Genomic DNA, 22,528 nt, shown 5'->3' on the forward strand with positions numbered 1-22,528 from the left:
GGGACACAAGTGGTGACCCTCACCTCCCACATCCTGCAAGAGGAGCATGCAACTGCCCTCGCTACCATCCCCTCTGCACTAAATTGACAACAGAGATTTAAAAAAAAGGAAAACCTTACCTGAACAAACCCTCCACACAAGAGTCCTTTTTTTTTGGTTAGAGGAGGAGGACAGGTGGGAGACACTACACGTGTAGTGTTTCGGGTTTAGCCACTGCCCGAATATATAGGTTTACTTACCCAGCAGTCCCCATGTCCGCCGAAACAAAAGGTAAGTTAATTTAAACTGAAACTCACCTTCCCAGCTGCCACCTCGCTCGCACTATCGCTGCTTCAAAAACAAGCTGCCGAAACAAAAGGTAAGTTAATTTAAACTGAAACTCAGTTTCTTCAGGGTTTCTTCAAAAATGCAAGAGACAACAGTACCACTTCATACAAGCTTTGTTTTTCAAGAGCAGGGGTTCTTTAAAGAGAGCTAATAGCTTTCTGGGTTTTCTTCTGAACTCCTGGCAGGTCCATCTCAAATTCCAATTGCCTGCTTTTGTCCAAACTCACTGGCTTTTTAAAGTTCAAAAATGAAACTAAAATTTTCCAGAAACAAGTCACATGCTAAGTTATAAATTTTCTCTTGTCACACACAGGGTAGCTCTTCGGTCAAAACCCCCTTTGGTTTCCTTGAAATCACCTGCGTTTCAGTCATTGTTTACAAGTTCAGCTTTTGTTGAACTTCCTTGCAAAAAAAACACCCACAAGGTCAGCCTCTTCAGTTTTAAAAATACAGATTCCAAGTTTTTCTAAAAAAAAATATGGAAAGTCCGTAACAGAGGCCTCAGTACAACTCCCGCATAACTGATAAAACCTGGAACGAACCTTACCACAATGTCATCAACTAAACCCAAAGTCATGCTAGTAAGCATGTGTAAACAATAGCATTGTGGCCTATCATTATATAGCAACAATATGACACATACTGAATTATGTAGAGTTGAGCCAGCTTTTTGTGAATTGAGACACCTCCTACTGTCTTGTCTTGGATAGATCCTGATGGAACCAATGTGATTGGGATGCTTTGGATTTGGTGGCTTTATATTAAATATCCACCAATGTATTTACATCATTAAGAGCATAACTGCAATGCAAAAACCCTGATAAAATAAATAATAAATGGTGCATGAAACCATTAATAATAGATATATGATAGGACTTCATATACACCGTTGCTAATGCAGCATGTTTATGCAGAATGTAGCTGAGCCAAACAAACCAGGAAGGCTGCATTTTTGATGCCCGGTCAATGCTGAGTTAGGTAAATTCAGTCTGAGTAGGGCACCACTTTTGGCCTACAGACGAAGAGTTAGGGCGGAAAAAAAACAACCAGATTTAATGACCTCTGCTGAAAAAGTGGACATCAGGTCAGGATAGAAGCAGGGTTAGCTATGATATAGCCACTGGTTAAATAGTCCACGAACAATCCTTTTCAATCCTCATGCATGAATAATGGCCACTTGTGCAAGCAACACCAGGGAATTCATTGCCCATAAAAAAACTTCAGTAAGCAGTTAATGCCTTCAGGAGTTGAGAAAAAAAATGAAAGAGATTGACCAAAAACAAAACATTGACTACCATGAAAAATTTCTTTTTATTTTAATTTTTAACTGGAATATGATTAGTGACTAATAACTGATTATCTCAAACAGCATCCTTAAGCTTTAGCCCACAGTCTTTATATCCTTGCACCTGAAACACCGGTCTGAAGCAGTCACACTGAATAATGTTACATGGTGGTACATTTATTGTGTGATACAACAGCGAAGAAGTAGTTCCCAAAGGGATGCAAGGGTATTGCTGTCAATGTTGCCAGCCCCTTTACAGTCCCTCAGGAGCCAACACCTGATTCGCATAAATGATGCACAAAAGGGGAGAAATGTGATGTCTTGCCAGAGGCAGCATCGAGAAGATACCGATCCCAACAGCATCATGAAAATTTCAAGCTGAATTTACTTAACATGCTTCAGCAAGTTTTATCAATTCAGCTTGCTCATGCTGTCTGGGACAATAAATCCTCTAATCCAATCAAGAATATTGACCATTTAAGTGCAAAGAAAATATCTCACAGAACCAACAAAAATGCACAGGAAATGGCTGTTAAAGTTAAATCATAGTTCTTTTTAACTGTTGGATTTGTAAGTTGAAGACTGATTGTCAAACTCACTTTTCTAAGAAATACAATTTTCAGAACATCTCTTAACATACAGCAATTTCACTAATTTATTTGAAATGTATCATAAATTGAAGTGAAAACAATATATATATATTTGTTGATTGTACTAAACTACATTTAATTATCTTTAGTACGTTTCAGTTGGTGGCTAAGGAAGGAATAACAGGCTTGAAAATGCGTAGTCAAGTAATTAATTGTTTTTGAATCTAGGGATGTACTCTGAAGATATAGTATCTTGTACCTGTGGCCTGACTCTATATTGTGTTACATATAGCATGCTGTATCATATGTCATGTCATATGTAGTCGTGAATTGCAGATAAATATGTGAAGGTTATCACTGTTGCTGGAGACGACATGCTCAGTGAATAATGAGTCTAATGAATCATTAATTCTGTTTCTCTGTCCACAGATGCTGCCAGACCTGCTGAGTATTTCCAGCACTTTCTGTTCTTATTTCAGATTTCCAACGTATGCAGTATTTTGCTTTTATTTTAGTGTTTAATTCACTGCCACCTCTCTTCCAGGAATGCCTACCTTGAAGAAGTTCTGCTCTTCTCTTTGAGGAGATTTCCGTTTGTCTCTTTTACTTTGTTCAACTTTATTGCTTTCCATTTCCCTCCTGGTGTTTGATAAGGTGTCAACCAAATCTCATTTTCTAAACCACATCTCCTTCCTCGGTGACTGTCTATGGCTCCAACTTATGCCACATGGATTCCAACTGAAATTCCATCCTTCAAGTTTTGAATCCACCCAGGATTACAAGCATCTCCGAGAAATACAACCTTCCTCGGACTGCTGTCCTTGCCACATCCTGAGATCCACACTCAGTGCCATGCGTTGCCACATGTACATACTCAACCTCTCTCTCCAGAAGCACCGACTAACCCTATCTCAAAGCTGTCCTGCTCTGCACTTTACTTTCATCCTTCGCCTTTTACTCTTTCTTTCAGGTGTTAAGGAACACAAGCTCCAACAGCTCATGGGTACAATGCCCCTCCAGATCTTTCTTCCTCTTCACTTCTCTGTGACCCCATCCCCTCTTCTAATCTCACCCCTTGCCATGTATTCACAATACCCTCTGACCTTCCCCTCTCTGACGCTGAATGATCTAAGCTTAGTAAAGGACTCAGTTTTATCCCCTTACGCCCCCACCTCAATGAAATTCACACTCGGCATAAGTTCTTCTTCCATCGCCTTCATCTCTGGGCTGACTTCTTTGGCCAGGAGTTCTCCCTACGCCGAGTGGACTCATTCACCTGTCTGCAGTATTTTCCCTCCACCCGCATCCCTCCCTCTGGCCTAGTACCCGTTCTTGATCTCTTCATTGAGAACACACAGTGACACAGTGGCGGCGCAGTGGTTAGCACCGCAGCCTCACAGCTCCAGCGACCCAGGTTCAGTTCTGGGTACTGCCTGTGCAGAGTTTGCAAGTTCTCCCTGTGACCATGTGGGTTTCAGCTGGGTGCTCTGGTTTCCTCCCACAGCCAAAGACTTGCCAGTTGATCGGTAAATTGGCCATTGTAAATTGCCCCTAGTGTGGGAAGGTGGGGATGTAGTAGGGAATATGGGATTGATGTAGGATTAGTATAAATGGGTGGTTGTTGGCCGGTAGAGACACGGTGGGCTGAAGGGCCTGTTTCAGTGCTGTGTCTCTCTATGACTATGACTCTAACTGTCAGTGTGACATTGACTGTCTTAATTTCTCTGCTCCCCTCACTCACTCAGCTGTCTCCATCTGAACTTGCTGCACTCCATTCTCTCAGGTCCAATCCCGACATTATGATCAAATGTACTGACAAGTGTGGTGCTGTTGTTGTCTGGCGTGCCGACCTCTGTCTTGCAGAGGCTGAGCGTCAACTCTCAGACTTTTTCCTACCTCCTCCTGAACCATGACCCCCACCATCAAGTCACTGTCTGCAGGACTGTCACTGACCTCATATCTTCTGGAGAGCTTCCCTCTGCAGCTTCCCACCTCATAGTACTGTAACCCCAAACAGCCTGCTTCTACCTCCTTCCTAAAATCCACAAATAGGACTGTCCTGGTAGACCATCATTTCAGCCTGTTCCTGCCCCACTGAACTTATTTCTTCCTATCTTGACTCTATTTTTTCTCCGTTTGTCCAGTCTCTTCCCACCTACATCTGTGACTGTTCTGACACCCTACATCATTTCAACAATTTCCAGTTTCCTGGCTCTAATTGCCTCCTCTTCATTATGGCCGTTCAATCTTTCTACACCTCTATCCACCTCCAGGACGGTCTGAGGCCTCTCCACTTCTTTCCTGAACAGAGACCCAACCAGTCCCTATCCACCACCACCCTTCTCCGCCTGGCTGAACTTGTTCTCACATTGAATAACTTCTTCTTCAACTCCACCCACTTCCTCCAAATAAAAGGCGTTGCTATGGGGACTCACATGGGCCCAATTTATGCCTGTCTTTTTGTGGGATATGTTGAACATTACTTGTTCCAGTCCTACTCAGGCCCCCTCCCTCAACTCTTTCTCGGGTACTTTGATGACTGTATCGGTGCCTTTTCTTGCTCTTGCCTAGAACTGGAAAACTTTATCAACTTTGCTTCCAATTTCCAACCTTCTCTTATCTTCGCATCTCCATTTCTGACACTATCCTTCCCTTCCTCAACTATTCTGTCTCCATTTCTGGGAATAAGCTGTCTACTAATTTTCATTATAAGCCCACCACCTCCCACAGTTATCTTGACTACTCTTCCTCACACCCTGCTTTATGTAAGGATTCCATTCCATTCTCCCAGTTTCTCTGCACCATCACATCTGTTCTGATAATGCAACTTTCCACAACAATGCTTCTGATATGTTTTCCTTTTTCCTCAACCAAAGATTTCTCCCACTGTGGTTGACAGGGCCCTCAACCTTGTGTGACCCATTTCCCACACCTTTGCCCTCACCCCTTCCCCTCCCTCCCAGAACCACGACAGGGTTCTCCTTGTCCTCACCTTCCACCCCACCAGCCTCCACATCCAAAGGATCATCCTCCACCATTTCCACCACCTCCAGCGTGATGCCACCACCAAATACACATTACCTCCCCTCCCCCGCCTAATGTCCTTGAGAAAAGGAAATCTGCCATCCTTACCTGGTCTGGCCTTCATGTGTCTCTGGACCCACAGATATGTGGTTGACTCTTACCTGCCCTTTGAAATGGCCTAGCAAGCCACTCAGTTGTCAAGGGAAATTAGGGATGGGCAACAAATGTTGGCCTTGCCAGCGACACCAACTCCCATGAAAGAATTTTTAAAAATTCCGAAGGGATCATTGGCTCCACATGCACTGGTCCTCTCCTCCATCACCTCCGACACCTCGTCCCCCTTCCACAGCATCTTCCCATGCAATTACAGGAGGTGCAATACCTGCCCTTTTACCTTCTCTCTCTTCACTATCCAAGGCCTCAAACACTCCTTCCAGGTGAAGCAGTGATTTACTCGTACTTCTTTCAAGTTAGTATACTGTATTCGCTGTTCACAATGTGGTCTCCTCTACACTGGGGAGACCAAACACAAATTGGGTGACTGCTTTGGGAACACCTCGGCTCAGTCTGCAAGCATGACCCCAAGCTTCCAGTTGCTTGCCATTTTAATTCTCCACCTTGCTCTCACGCTCACATTTCTTCCCTTGGCCTGCTGCAGTGTTCCAGTGAAGTTCATCGCAAGCTCGAGGAACAGCCCCTCATCTTCTGATTAGGCACTTGACAGGCTTCTGGACTCAACATTGAGTTTAACAATTTCAGACCATGACCCAGTTTTAAACTTGTTTTTCATGCTTTTGCTTTCGGACAGAGCTGTTCATTATTCTGCCATGAACACTGTCACTGGACAAACACTTTGTCTTTGACCACAACTATTACCACTCCCTTTGCCTTTTGTTCCATGACATCTTTATGATTTAATCTGTCCTGCTCTCTGCCCTGTCACAGACCTTCCCTTTTGTTCATCTCCCCCACCCCCCCAACCCCCACTATCACTTTCACTTGCTCAAAACCTATTATTTTTCTAACCTTTGCCGGTTCTGATGAAAGGTCATCAACCAGAAACGTTGGGCTGGATTTTGTGCAGCCAGCAGGGTTCCCGGTGGTTGGGCCAAAAACGCAGTGGGGTGGGGGGAGGAGGCAGAGGCCTCAGACCCAGGCCCGCGGTGGAACCCTGGACGTCAGGTAAGTGAGGTGGTAGTCGCCGGAGGCAGTCAGGAAGGCTCTGGGGAGGAGGGTTTGAGGGACATGAAGTCCAAGGGAAGTGGGGTCCGTGGAGTTGGAGGTTTTGCTGGCCTCCAAAGGCCACGGATTGCACACTGAATAGAGACCTCCACTCCCCACCAAGACTGCAGGAGGGCGCCATATTACTGGGCACCCTCCCTGCGGGGCAGAGGCACCCCTGCTGCTGGTTAAATCCCAGTGGCAGGGGAAGAGGTTCTTAAGTAGCCATTAATAGGCCACTTAAGGGCCACAATTGGCCGCTGGGTGGGAAGGCCTTCGTCGGCCTAGCCCGACTCCTGCAGAATTGCTTGACAGGGTGGCAATGGGCCCTCCACCCACTGCCACCCATTGCAATTCTTTCCCCACCTACCCTCCACATCTCCAATCCCATCTCTCTATCTTGTGGGGCGGGGTGGTGCGCATAATATCCAGCCAATTAACTCTGTTTCTCTCTCCACATATCCTGCCAGACCTATTTAGTATTTCTAGCACTTTCTGTTTGTATTTCAGATTTCCAGCATCCACAGTATTTGGTTTTTATAATAATGACTCTCTCCCTTTTCAGTAATATGGAAAAGAACAGTTTGCTGAAGATTTCAGATATCTGCTATACGGATTTTATGAGATATAATCTATAGTTTTTATTACTGACACAAAATATAATGTGTTACTGCATTGTGTGCAGCTGGATGTACTGGACAGATTGGGAAGAAGAAGAGATAGACAACATGACAGGAAGAATTGAGAAAGCATGGATGGATGGTTCCAATCGACAGCTCTTTGTGACAACAATGATGCTGTGGCCTAATGGTTTAACCCTAGACTACACCAGTGGAATACTATATTGGTGCGATGCATACTATGATCACATTGAAAGGATATTTTTAAATGGCACAGATAGAATGGTGAGTGCACTCTTGTTATTTTTCTGCACCATTGTAAATAATTATGCTATTCATGGCACTAAGACTTAAAAGGATTTTACAATAAAGTAAACATAAATTCAAAAATAATTTCCACCTCTGGTCCCCAAAATAAAACAAGCAATGATAACAGGAACTCAGTGATGTATTTGTTTAACAGAACTTTTCCATGGGATTCTGCACCAGCTGAATTCAGCCAAATGAAAAGGGAAGAGGTCAGTGAAATATAAATGTTATGGCCTAGAAATGTAGTCATGCAGTGCCCTTTTTTTCAGAGGCAAAAACGCTTCCTGAACCTCCAGTATAGCGGGGAGGTAGTGCACGCGCATTATGAGCTGGAAGTGCACCCTCAGCCATATTGATGAAGGCCAAAATATCGGCATGCAGTGCCTATTCCTGAAACAGCCATTAGTTTCTTTGCGTATGTTACTAAGGGGCCTTACCCTTGTTTGAGAGCCTAGTGTAAGATTAGTTTGCCCCACAGCAGCAGGAACAAGGGCTAGCTGCACGCAGGAAAACCAGGCCTACATGCAGGATAGACAGATAGTTCAAAAGGGACCGCGTTGTCGGATACAAACAAGAAGGTATGTTTCATAAAATAGATCAAGAGAACTACCAACCCCACGTAAAAAGAATGCAGGCCACAGCGACCCCCTACCCTGATATCTGCCACACCGCCCTGTAACACCCTGCCTCCGGTCACTGATTGTCACCTCAACCATCAATATCCCCAACGACCCCAGCCATCAATTGCACCCCCCCCCCTTCCCACCTCTCAATTCAGTTATCCACCTCACCTTTTCCTCACTTACTTCAGGGCAGCAGTTACTGCAGAGGCCCAATCTTCAAAGACACTTCACTCACAAGCTGTCTCTTACTCTCCATGGTTCACTATCTGATGGAAATGCAGCCCAAGGTTCCTCATGCCTCACTGTTCAAGCACACAGACTGAACCCTAGAACCCACTTGCCTCTCCTCTTCCCCCAGAGCACCCGAAAGTCATGTGCCCTAATTTCTGGGCCCTCATACTTAGTCTGTTGCAGTCCGAAAAGAAAATAATATAATCACTGCTGGATTCTGTTATAAATATTTCATAACCATAAAAGTTTCAGTTAAAAACATTACATACAGTAATTATACATTTTGTCCAATGCACTTGAAATGTCCTTGTCCACTGATTGATTCTCCAAATATGCAATAATATATTCATCGCTGGTCATTTATTTTCTTTGGTTATCAAGTTCTGTTCAGTTTGAATGTTATTTATATTTATTTTCATGCTTTTACAAATATTACAGACAGTATATGGTGGCAAGGAAGTGAATCACCCCTTTGGATTGTCGCATTACGGAAAATTTATTTTCTGGACTGAATATACAAATGGAACCATTTTTCAGTTGGACTTGATAACAAGGAATATTTCCCTGCTCCGAAGAGAAAGGCCACCATTGTTTGGACTGAGAATCTATGACGCTCAGCAGCAACAACAGCTACAAGGTATTGTACATGCATAATGCTGCAAAAAAGATTAATTCTTCATTTAATTGGACAAATCTCTTAAAAATAAATTATATAACGGTAAGATAAATGTTATTTTGCAAATCCAGCTATTTATTTCTTGTTATGAGAAGCTTAAACAGGACAGCTAAACAAAAGAATAAAAATAACATTAATCCATCATGATTTATAAATCCTATTAAAATGCAAAATAACACAGTCGGCACAGAGTAAGAAATCTCTTGTGGGGATTGCTGTGATATATGTGACACTTTCCAGGAGTTTCTGAGCAGTCATTTATGAACAGACAGCATCGTGTCTGATATGTGATATCAGAGTAATTTTCTCGACAAACACACACCACAAGCATTTTTTTTCATTTGTGCCTTGTCCTCACGCAGATGAGCTCCGAAGAATTGTGTCAAATTGAAAATGGCACCATAGAGAGTCTGTAATATACAGAGAGAGCCTTTCCTGGATAAAAATGGAACTTCATAGACTTTAAGGGTTCATATTGATATCTTGCTGCTTTAGGTTTGAAGATCAAACACTGGACAGAAAATTCTGTTCATATATATCAAAGCTGTGATTAACCATAAACTACATATACACACAACAAAGGTTTTTTTTTAAAAAAGTCTCTTTGTCTGTTAAGATAGCTTTGCTGGTTTCATTTGTTATTTGTCTACTGTTTTCCTGTTCTCACTCTCCTTTCATTTGTGGAAGTCTCTCCTTGATATATGTTAATACCTTTCTGCCTCTCTCTTTTATCTGTCTGGTATCTGAATGCTCCTCACGTACTTTCTCCCTTTTCTTTATGCATCAAGCTACCTGTGTTTCTTTTCACCTATCATGGAGACTAAAACTCTGATAGTCACAAAAGTTATTTGGGGGTGAAACTGGTCTTCACTAGCAGTACAAAACGGGCTTCTAACGAAAATAAACGGCTGAATTTTCACCACATCTGTTTTTGTTTTCCATTGGCCTGGAAAATATTGCCAAGATTTTTAATTTCAAACCAAGAAAAATTGACAATGAGAATTGACTAGGAAACAAGTCTGCAAAAAGAATTTGAACTATCATTCTGTGAACTTCAGTGGAAAGAGGATTGGGCACGGTGAAAATCGGCTGCCGATTCGGTACGAGCCAGTTTCATGCTGATGACGTCAACCAGATTCACCCTCTTTGTCTCTGTAGGACAGGAGTTTGGTGGAACAGATCAAGTCTTGTCTTTCGACAAAGAAGTATGGGGCCTTGGAACCAGGCCCCAAGGCCAATGCACTGAGGAAGTAAGTTTTTTGAGGTTTGGGCTCAGACTGGAAAAAGCAGGGCAAATCTGACATGCCAACTCTCGTGCTTTTGTCGCACGAGTCATGCTTTCTAAGTAAAATTAAGCTTCTCTTGTGACCTTGTGGGGGGGGAGGAGGTTCTGAAATCTCCAGATTTTTCAAAAACATGTTGATCTCAGGGTACGACAAGTGAACATGATCTTTCTGTACACTGCTGCATGGCAGCCAGTGATGAAAAGTCAGAGGTGAGGCTGGTGGCAGAGATGGGAAGATGGCAGTGGCCGCATACAAAAGCCTGAAACTGCAATTTGGAGGTCTGGGTGTTAAATACTGGGGGAACTTGTGTGATAGAATCCGCAGTTTGCGGGACCAGTAGGACAGCGTGTGCGAGCTGTTGTGTAAACAGATGACTTGTCGACTGTTCTGTTAGGTGCACGGACCCTGGTTTCAAAGCTTGTTTTTTTTTTGGAGACATACCTTAGCTGAAAGGGAAACTAAAACTGAAGCAGAAACTGAAACTAAAACTTCAGGTTTCTGGTGAAACAGAGACTGTCCCAAAACTTCAGCTTTCTGGAGGAACTGAAACTGATTGAATCCAGATCAAAGGACACAGAGTCATCTAAGCTCAGAGCACACAGAGGTGGAGCGCAGGCAAGCTGAAAAAAGTGAAAGCTTGGTCAGGAGCTGGCAATAGGCAGATGCAAGTATCTGCAGTTTCTGGTGGATCCACGCTATCATAACTGTTGTTAACAAAGCTGAGGAGGTTCTGGAGTTATTATGTTTGTATGGAGAAGTGTGCCATTTTGGAAGACTAGACCCGTGGGGTTCAAATGAACATACGAATTAGGAGCAGGAGTAGGCCACTCGGCCTCATGGCTGAGCTGATTTCTCCACATTATCACCTACCCCCGATAACCTTTCACCCCTTTGCTTATCAAGAATCTATCTATCTCTGCCTTAAACATATTCAAAGACTCTGCTTCCACCACCTTTTGAGGAAGAGAGTTCCAAAGACTCATGATCCTCTGAGAGAAAACGTTTCTCCTTTTCTCTGTCATAAATGGACGACCCCTTATTTTTAAACAGTGACCCCTGGTTCCAGATTCTCCCACAAGGGGAAACATCCTTTCCACATCCACCCTGTCAAGACCCCTCAGGATCTTAAATAAAAGCAAAATACTGCGGATGCTGGAAATCTGAAATAAAAACAAGAAATGCTGGAAATCCTCAGCATGTCTGACAGCATCTGTGGCGAGAGAAGCAGAGTTAACGTTTCAGGTCAGTGACTCTTCTTCAGAACTGGCAAATATTAGAAATGTGAAAGTTATAAGCAAGTAAAGCGGGGGTGGGGCAAGAGATAACAAAGGAGAAGGTGTAAATCGGACAAGGTCTCAGAATAGCTGACCAGAAGGTCATGGAGCAAAGGCAAACACGCCATTAACATATTGTTTGCCTTTGCTCCATGACCTTCTGATCAGCTATTCTGTGACCTTGTCCGATCTACACCTTCTCCTTTGTTATCTCTTGCCCCACCCCCACTTTACTTGCTTATAATTTTTACATTTTAACATTTGCCAGTTCTGAAGAAGGGTCACTGACCTGAAACATTAACTCTGCTTCTCTCTCCACAGATGCTGCCAGACCTGCTGAGTATTTCCAACATTTCTTGTTTTTATTCCCCTCAGGATCTTATTTGTTTCAGTCAAGTCGCCTCTTACTGTTCTAAATTCCAGTGGATACAAGCCTAGCCTGTCCAATCTTTCTTCATAATATAACCTGCCCATTCCCGCCCATTTCTGGTATCAGTCCAGTAAACCTTCATTGAACTGCTTCCAATGCATTTACATCCTTCCTTAAATAAGAAGACCAATACTGCACATTGTACTCCGGATGTGGTCTCACCAATGCCCTATATAGCTGAAGCATAACCTCCCTACTTTTGTATTCAATTCCCCTCGTAATAAACGATAACATTCTATTAACTTTCCTAATTACACACTGTACCTGCATACTAACCTTTTGTGATTCATGCACTAGAGCACCCAGATCTCTCTGCATCTTAGGGCTTTGCAATCTCTCACCATTTAGATAATGTGCTTCTTTGTTATTCCTGCCAAAATGGACACCTTCGCATTTTCCAACCCTATACTCCATCTGCCAGATTTTTGCCCACTCAATTAACCAATCTATATCCCTTTGTAGCCTCCTTATGTCCTCTTCACAACCAACTTTCCTACCTATCTTTATGTCACCAGCAAATTTAGCAACCATACCTTCGGTTCTTTTATCTAAGTCATTGATATCAATTGTAAAAGGTTGAGGCCCCAGCACAGATCCCTGTGGCACACCACTCGTCACATCTTGCCAACCAGAAAATGACCATTGATACCTACACTCTGTTTCCTGTTAGCTAGCCAATCTTCTTTCCATGCCAATATGTTACCCCCTACACCATGAGCATTTATTTTGTGCAATAACCTTTGATGTGGCACCTTATCAAGTGCCTTCTGGAAATCTAAGTACAATACATCCACCAGTTCTGCCTTATCCACAGCACATGTTACTTCTTCAAAGAACTCCAATAAATTGGTTGAACGTGATTTCCCTTTAACTAAACCATGTTGACTCGGCCTGATTACCTTCAATTTCCCTAACTGCCCTGCAATAACCTCTTTAATTATAGCTTCTAACATTTTCCCTAAGAAAGATGTTAAGCTAACTGGCCTGTAGTTTCCTGCTTTCTGTCTCCCTCCTGTTGGGTTAAAGGGGGACTGCTGTCTGATGAGAATCAATGGCTACATCTTGGAATAAAGGAGATGGCAATCTACCTGAGGAAGTTCAGAGCTTGAAGAACATTGAGGCTGTAGTTGGTGCCATATATGCTGAGTGGACTGAACAGTAAATCCATGAGATCTGTCTTTATTGTATCTGATGTGTTATTTGTCATACATATATTGACCGTGATCTGTCTGTTAATTCATGTTTAATTCATGTTGATCTTTGGATCAATTGTTCGAGTAAAAGTTATGAAAGTGATATCTTGTCCATCTTTTTTTTTCATTGGGGTCATTTGGTAAATTCAGTTCTTTTAGTTTGTTGATCTCCATGGGGATCATGACACTTGTAAAGAAAGACAGACTTCAAGATGGCCATATCACATATTTAATAATATCATCATGCACTCAGCATGTTCATTACATAGGAATATATTACACTGCTCCCCCCCCCCCCCTTTAACAAAAATAAACTATTTACTAACTATACAACTTCAAAACCAAACTAATCTTTGAGACAGGCACACTTGGCAATATAACTGTTGGGTTTGCATCTTACCAAGGATGACACAGGACACCAATAGTAGATGGCTTCCAGGACAGTTTACTATGAGAACCATAAATCTAAACACATAACCGGTTCCAAACTGACATACAAACACAAAGATCACCCGGAGCAAGAACAGTGCTCCACTAAATACATCTTCTTCTTTGGCCTCCTTGTATTGAGAGACAATGGATAAACGCCTGGAGGTGATCAGTGGTTTGTGAAGCAGCACCTGGAGTGGCTATAAAGGCCAATTCTAGAGTGACAGACTCTTCCACAGGTGCTGCAGATAAAATTGGTTGTCGGGGCTGTTACAAAGTTGGCTCTCGCCTTGCGCTTGTCTATTTTCCTGCCAACTGCTAAGTCTCTTCGACTCGCCACACTTTAGCCCCGCCTTTATTGCTGTCTGCCAGCCCTGGTGATCACTGACACCCACGACTTGTGATCAATGTCACAGGACTTCATGTCGTGTGTGCAGACATCTTTAAAGTGGAGGCATGGATGGCCGGTGGGTCTGATACCAGTGACGAGCTCGCTGTACAATGTGTCCTTAGGGATCCTGCCATCTTGCATGTGGCTCACAGGGCCAAGCCATCTCAAGCACCGTTGGCTCAGTAGGGTGTATACACTGGGGACATTGACTGCCTCGAGGACTTCTGTGTTGGAGATACGGTCCTGCCACCTGATGCCAAGGGTTCTCCGGAGGCAGCGAAGATAGAATGAATTGAGACGTCGCTCTTGGTTGACATAAGTTGTCCAGGCCTCGCTGCCGTAGAGCAAGGTACTGAGAACGCAGGCTTGATACACTCGGACTTTTGTGTTCCGTGTCAGTGCGCCATTTTCCCACACTCTCTTGGCCAGTCTGGACATGGCAGTGGAAGCCTTTCCCATGCACTTGTTGATTTCTGCATCGAGAGACAGGTTACTGGTGATAGTTGAGCCTAGGTCGGTGAACTCTTGAACCACTTCCAGAACGTGGTCGCCGATATTGACGGATGGAGCATTTCTGACATCTTGTCCCATGATGTTTGTTTTCTTGAGGCTGATGTTTCGGCTAAATTCGTTGCAGGCAGCCGCAATCCTGTCGATGAGTCTCTGCAGACACTCTTCAGTGTGGGATGTTAATGCAGCATTGTCAGCAAAGAGGAGTTCCCTGATGAGGACTTTCCGTACTTTGGTCTTTGCACTTAGACGCGCAAGGTTGAACCATCTGCCTACTGATCTTGTGTGGAGGAAAACTCCTTCTTCTGAAGACTTGAGCGCATGTGAGAGCAGCAGGGAGAAGAAGATCCCAAACAGTGTAGGTGCGAGAGCACAGCCCTGTTTCACGCCACTCAGGATAGGAAAGGGGTCTGATGAGGTGCCGCTATGTTGAATTGTGCCTTTCATATTGTCATAGAATGAGGTGATGTTACTTAGTAGCTTTGGTGGACATTTGATCTTTGCTAGTAATCTGAAGAGACCACGTCTGCTGATGAGGTCAAAGGCTTTGGTGAGATCAATGAAAGCAACATAGAGTGGCATCTGTTGTTTGTGGCATTTCTCCTGTAGCTGGCGAAGGGAGAACAGCATGTCAATGGTGGATCTCTCTGCTCAAAAGCCACACTGTGCCTCAGGGTAGACACGCTCATCCAGCTTCTGGAGCCTGTTTAAAGCGACTCGAGCGAAGACTTTCCCCACTATGCTGAGCAGGGAGATTACATAGTAGTTGTTGCAGTCCCCGCGGTCACCCTTGTTCTTATAGAGGTTGATGATATTGGCATCGCGCATGTCCTGTGGTACTGCTCCCTCATCCCAGCACAGGCAAAGCAGTTCGTCAAGTGCTGGAAGTATAGCAGGCTTGGCATTCTTGATTATTTCAGGGGTAATGCCGTCCTTCCCAGGGGCATTTCCGCTGGCTAGAGAATCAATGGCATCACTGAGTTCCGATTTTGTTGGCTGTTCATCCAGCTCATCCATGACAGGCAGAGATTGGGCTGCATTGAGGGCGGTCTCAGTGACAACATTTTCCCTGGAGTACACTTCTCGGTAGTGCTGCACCCAGCGGTCCATTTGCTTGTGTTGGTCAGTGATTGTGTCCCCTGATTTAGACTTGAGGGGGGCGATCTTCTTGATGGTTGGCCCAAAAGCTCTCTTAATGCCATCATACATTCCTCTGATATTTTCGGTGTCAGAGGCCAGCTGAATATGACTACATAGGTGTTGCCAGTAGTCATTTGCTCTGCGCCTGGCTGTTCTTTGTGCAGCGCGTCTGGCTGCTTTAAGTGCGACGGATGTTAACTCACTGGGGGCTTTCTTGTAGTTCTTGTAGTAAATACATACCCTGTTGCAATGTAACGAATTGTTAAGCACATGATGTAGACTCTTAAAGTGATATCTACATACACAACAATTCTCCCTTAGCAAATCTAAAGTTATCTTCACAACTAATCTTGCTGTATAATGCATGTTCACTTTACAATCTTCAACTTCTTCAACTTTGTATCGGTTTGAAATACAGGATGTATAGTTGTTGAAATATATGATGCTGTAGTTAACTAGAGTATCTTTCTACTTCATTGCAGATCATCACCTTAAAACCAATACGACACAAAACTTTTTTTAAAAAGCAGATATAATTCTACTAATCTCCGTCAACAGAGTTGAAGTTATACACATTATATAACTAAACTGCTTATGCATCTTACACCTGTTTTACAAAGAAAGTCTATCAGGTTTTCTTTTCCTGTTAGATCTTCTCACCCTCCTGGGAGACCCAATCATGGGTGAATCCTGTCTGATCTCAGATCTATCCTCATCATCTGGATTTCCGAAGAACTCTACCTCGACCAGCTCTTGAACTGAATTGCTAGTATTAGCATCTAGACTCTTATGAGGAATGGAAGTGTGTATAAGAATAATCAGGGTATCTCTTAGGCTATCAAACCTCTCACTGCAGGTGGGTGTATCATAAGTCTGGGAAAGTGAAACTTCAGGTTCACTTGTTGGTATGAGCTCTGACTTTTCTGACATTTCAGATAGCCGAGGTAAGCATTGTGCCTCGTGGCATTTCCAGATTCCTGTTTGCACTTGAACCTTATAATTGCATGGACCTTCCCTGCCTACTATGGTGCCTGGGATCCACTTCTGCTTTCCTATGTAATTTCTAACAAGAACCAATTTTTCTTCTGAGAATTCTCCCAGTTTCCTAACCCTGCTATGCTTATCTTGATTGCATGTATGTTTGTGCAATTGCTCTTCATATCAAACATCAGTGTTTGGGCGGTTGTTATCTCGGTGTATGCATAGGAATCTGCACATGAACAATGTGGATGGAGATTCCCCTGTGACTGAATGAGCAGTGTTTCTGTACACTAATAAGAACTTGTCTACTAGCTGCTTGCATCGCCTGCTTCAATGTTTGAACAAAAAACTCTGCTCGTACATTTGTGCTTGGATGGTATGGCATGCTGAATTTGTGCTTTATACCATATATGTGCATGAACTATTGAAATTCTTCGACGTGAATTGACTACCATTGTCAGACAATAAAATCTGAGGTAATCCATATCTACTGAACAGACTATGCAACGTAGCAATGGTATGTTCTGATGTCAAGCTCTGCATGATAAATGTGACTCTTTCAATGGACCTGCAAAATCAACATGGACACATTCCCAAGATTTGGAAGCAGGGATCCAAAGGTGTAAGGTTTCTTGTGTAGGATTGTTCTGTATGACTTGATATGATCCATATGCTTTAATACACAGTTCAATCTGGCCATCAATCTGGGGCCACCATACATAACTGTGTGCAATGGATTTCATCTTCACTACTCCCAGATGACCTTCATGCAGATCAGTTAGAACAGCACTGGGCATCTTGGGTGGAATGATAATTCTCAATCCCCACATGAGAATTCTGTGCTCAATTGTGATCTCTTGCTTATGATTGTGAAAGTGTTTCAAATTCCCTTCTTCATCTGAGAGCTTGCTCAGCCATCCATCTCAGGGTATACCTCATGGCTTTAGAAAGGAGGGTGTACTTGCGTGTTTGATTGTGAATTTCTTCCCTAGTGCATGCAACACAATAACATGGCATACCGACACTTCTCATTTGAGTGCCAGCTGATATGCGCTAGTATCAGGCAATCCACATTGGTGTTTACCTTTGAGCGGCAGTATTTAATGTCATAATCAAATCCTGCTAGGTATATTGCCCATTTTTGCATTCTCTCTGTTGCAAGTGGCACAGTGGCGCAGTGGTTAGCACCGCAGCCTCACAGCTCCAGCGACCTGGGTTCAATTCTGGGTACTGCCTGTGTGGAGTTTGCAAGTTCTCCCTGTTTCTGCGTGGGTTTTCTCCGGGTGCTCTGGTTTCCTCCCTCAAGCCAAAAGACTTGCAGGTTGGTAGGTAAATTGGCCATTATAAATTGCCCCGAGTATAGGTAGGTGGTGGGGATTGTGGTAGGAATGTGGGATTAGTGTAGGATTAGTATAAATAGGTGGTTGATGGTGGACACAGACTCGGTGGGCCGAAGGGCCTGTTTCAGTGCTGTATCTCTAAACTAAACTAAAGTACTGGTAATCCTTTGTGTGGTTCTAGCAAAGCAGTTAACGGTTTATTATCCATAATAAGCATGAACTTGCATCCATATATATGCATGTAAAACTTTTTCAGCACAAACACAATGGCTATAGCTTTGTGTTCTGTCTAAGGGTATTTCCACTCAGTCTTTGATAACGCTTTTGACGCAAACTGTATTGGCCTTCCATCCCCATTGGTAACAACATGTGAAGGAACCGCTCCTACCCAAATAGGGACTTGCATCAGTAGCAATTGTTATTGGTTGTTGTTTTCCCTTACATTTGTATTCTTGAAGTTGTCCAGATGAGTGCAAGATGAAAAGCTTCAACATCATCGGCTGAATTTTACCGGCCCCTCACGCCGCGGGTTGCACCGTGGGGGCTGGTAAAATGCCGTGGGGAGAGGCCCGCCACAACTCGCGACGCCAAGAAGGGCCTGCCACATATTACTGGCGGCAGCAGGACCTCGGTGTGGCCTCCCCCACCACCTAGCGGCGGGCCCTTCATCACCATATGAAAATGAACAATTAAAATATGCAAATAAACTTAACTGCAGGCGGCAGCTGCCCCACTCCAATATTACGGCCACCATTCAGCCTTCGCATGCCTTTGGAACTCTGTACAGAGTTCCGGGCGAGAACCTGGAGGGGTGGGGGGAGTGATAACATTTTCAGGGCAGGAGGGGTGGAGGAGCGGGGAAATCAATTTTTATTGGATGTGAGGATGGTGGGAAGGAGTTGAAGGGCAAAAGATTGGTGGTTGGGGGGGAAATTTCAGGTATTGGAACAAACAACCAATGGTCATTTCATTGCCTGAAATGATCATTGGGGGGGTTGGGGAAGGGCCTCCATCGCTTATTTTTAAATGTATTAAAAAGCTTTTTATTTTATATCCTTTAAAAATTAAACTTCTTTGTAAGGGCTGAAAACCTTTTAAAAATGGCATCAGCGCCTGCGCAGTGGCACTGGAAGCGGTTGCCAGAGACGCGGAGGCCGCGCCCTCTACGTCATCGGGGCGGCCACTCCATCCCCTCTATTTCAATTAACCCCCCGCACGTAATATCGCAGGGGCTCAGGGACGGCGCATCCACACAGGATGCAAGCCATTCTTATAGTGCGCCACTGTGAACTGGAACTCTCTTCCTTACAGCACTGCAGGTGTACCTACCCCACATGGACTGCAGCGGTTCAAGAAGGCAGCTCACCATCACCTTCTCAAGGGCAATTAGAGATGGGCAACAAATGCTGGCCTAGCCAGCGACATGCACATCCCTTGAATGAATTAAAAAAAACATTAGTTGTACTGTGAGAGAAATACAGCCCACCACTGCATCCTTGACACTGCCATTGTCAATATTACAGACTTTGGATCCAGAATAGCTACTGGGTGTTTAGGATCTGCAACTAGCTCAAAGTTTCTAACCAACAAAAACTGGTGAAACCTTCTGATTCAGATGATGATTCCAAGCGTTTCCTTTTCTATCTGTGCGTGGTTACGTTCACTCTTGGTCAGGGTATGTGACGTTAATTCTATGGGCTTCTCTTGACCATCATCCATGACATTCGCTACTCCAACTCCATAGATTGAAGCATCACATGCTAGCTTCAGGTCACAACTTGTGTCATAATGAACAAGTAGTGCTTCACTAGTCAAGCTTCCCTTACATGCATCATAAACATCTTGTGCTTTAGACCATTCCAATTTCACATCTTTCTTCAACAACTCATCTCGTGGAGCTAATACCATTGCAAGCTCAGTCAAAAATCGCGAGTAGTAGTGCCTAGCAAAGATTTAAGTTTGGACATATCTTACGGCTTTGGGGCATTGACACCTGCCTCAATGTTCTCTTTCACTGGCTGTAGTTCTTTTTCATTGATTTTCAAGGTACACGACCTCAGATTGCACAAAGGCACACTTGATCTTTTTCAACTTCACATTGTGATCATTGAGCCTTTTTAACACTTCATCCAACACTTGAAGGTTCTCTTCCTCTGTTGTGGTCATGATCAACACATCATCCTGATTACACAAGGAACATGGCACTCCTTGCAAAATCTTATCCATTGTAGCTTGAAAGATTTTTGGAGATTTTTGCAGTTTCATGTCGGAATATAACACCATGTGTGTGTTTATAGGGAGATACCGTAGACTCTCTCAATCCACATTGAGCTGTAACAAATCCAACTTTGTGAATGTCTTGGATCCAGTTAACTCCACATACAAATCTTCAGAGGTTGGTAGTGGATACTGCTCATCATCCACTGCCTGGTTGATTATGACTTTGCAGTCCCCACATAGAGCTGGATTTTATCCACCCTCCGCCATTCCCAGCAGCAGGCGAAAAAAATGGCAGGGATTTACCTCGCGGAGACCCATGCTACTGACCCGGTCAGGCTGCCACCGCCCCCACCCAATCACGTGGAGTGGGCGGGCTCTCTGATGCCAGCAATAGCATCAGCTGCCTGTGCGCAGGCACAGGCGCATTTTAAAGGGCGCCGCCCCCCCCCCAAAACACTTATCTTCCACACTTGTCCTTGCCCCCCTCCCCTCCCCTCCCCCCTCCCCCCCCCCCCCGCCAAACTGAATAAAGTGCAGAGGTCACCCCTTCCCAAGATCCCCTACACTAATGATGAAAATTTGACCCTGATCCCTCCACACCTCCCCCCCCCCCAGCACTAAAAATCTGAGGTTCCCCTGAAGTGATTTATGACTTTAACCCCTCATAGGGACTAAACCAAATCAGGAGTACATCCCTAGAAATCTCCTTTAATCAAGTTGAAACCAGACAAATTTGCATGCACTTATTTGCTCCAAAGAATTGTACTAGCTTTCCCTCAAGGAAAGAAAACCAACAGAGAATATTACCATCTTTCAGATAGCCTGTTTTAATATTATGGCTAAGTCATAAATATCCCAGAAATTATGAGGGTCTGGGAAACTCTCTTCAATACGTATCTCTCCACTTAAAGAGACACTGAGAGGGGGTTTTTGTAGTTGTATACAAAATACTACATGAGACGATTTATTAACTTTTATAGATTTATTAAAGAATTTAACATGCAACAAACTTCTTAAGTGGATAAATATATCACAATATCAAATATTACTGAGAGATGTAACACGTATTCTTATTTCTAACATAGAATCCAAAAGTTTAACCTGGCTAATGTTACAGCAAAATTATCTTAGAATATCCAGAATATCCATCAAAATTTAAAGTAAACTTTTACCTTAAATCGCCTGCTTAAGACATGGGGTGAGAAGTGTTGTTTGAGGATACAAGAGCCCAAAACTTTGCTTTCAAAACCTCTCATTTTTCCACTAGTTCTGAAGTGTCATCTGACTTCCAGCATTTATATGATCTTCCTGTGTTCCTTTAAAAATCCATATCTTTAATTACCATTTCCACTTAATGTTTTACTATAATTCGAAGTTGTGAGCTTTTATCTGGTCAAAATGTTTATCATTGTGTTTACTTAACCTTTCTCGTTCCTGTGAGTACATTCCATTTATTGTGAATTGCCCTTTCCATGGTACCCCACAGCAACCTCCAGAACGGACCTGTCTGCACAAACCAATTAAGTTTGTTGCTACCTGTTACTGACAGGATATTTCAATGTGTGTGTTTATCTTGCAATTCCCTGGCAACAGACACACAAATGGATTTCCCCACTTGTTCATAACAGGGACCTTGAAATTTTATACCTTCTTCAAGAGGAATGTTAATGAGTTCTAAAAACTGACCATCCATTCAATCCCTAACTCTAAAAGGCATAATATTCTATTTCCAAATTCTACCTAATTAAGCCTATTATACCTATATTCCATCACACCCCCCCGCCCCCCACTTTGCCCCACCATGACGGCACCTGCTTTCCCCGAACAGGAAAGTGAAGGCTCAGAAGATCGTGGCCCGACTGTAAGATTGGAGTCAATTTTATTCAAATATAGGCACAGTGGTAATTTGAATATGTTAATCTGGATCCTGTGGCCCAGCAGACAGGGATGGTTGGGGGCGGGGGTCGCCATGGAGCCTCGCCACTGCCAGGAAGATCAGACTTCATGGTGGGCCACTGCTGGAATGATCTTCCGGAACCCCACCACGGAGCCCGATGGCGGGAGCTCTGTAAAATCCCGGCCTGAGTCTTACGGTTTCTTCTGACTTGGGCACTACTGCAACTTGAGTTGCTCAATCACTGTAATCAGTTTTCACAAGCATACCACTTCTCTCTAACTTCTTTAGTTCCTCTTCAACCTGGGTTTTGAGAGCATAGCAAACCAGCCTAGCCTTGCAATATATTGGTTTTGCATCAGGCCCAATTCAGATGTCCGCTTTCTCACCGGTTATACCTTCATAACTATTCTCGAAAATGTTTCTGTAACTCTTCAATAGCTGATCAAGCTTCTTGGTTGTCTTAACTTGGAAAACGTGCTTCAGTCTAACGTCAGCTTACAAAACCAGTCTTTGCCCCTTAATGTTGGTTTG

The 22,528-nt window shown here is 43.6% G+C and overlaps 1 protein-coding gene across 4 annotated transcripts in view; it reads left to right on the plus strand.

Moving 5' to 3' along the window:
• LOC137371926 (low-density lipoprotein receptor-related protein 1-like) overlaps positions 1-22,528 on the plus strand; it is a 1,827,029-nt gene that overhangs the window by 847,851 nt on the left and 956,650 nt on the right. For all 4 annotated transcript variants that reach the window (XM_068035008.1, XM_068035009.1, XM_068035010.1 and 1 more), the window contains exons 13-14: positions 7,133-7,352; positions 8,669-8,867. In XM_068035008.1, the coding sequence (XP_067891109.1) occupies positions 7,133-7,352; positions 8,669-8,867 (419 nt within the window). The remainder of the gene's footprint in view (positions 1-7,132; positions 7,353-8,668; positions 8,868-22,528) is intronic.

The sequence above is a fragment of the Heterodontus francisci genome, chromosome 7, assembly GCF_036365525.1.
Source record: "Heterodontus francisci isolate sHetFra1 chromosome 7, sHetFra1.hap1, whole genome shotgun sequence".
In the NCBI taxonomy this organism is placed as follows: domain Eukaryota; kingdom Metazoa; phylum Chordata; class Chondrichthyes; order Heterodontiformes; family Heterodontidae; genus Heterodontus; species Heterodontus francisci.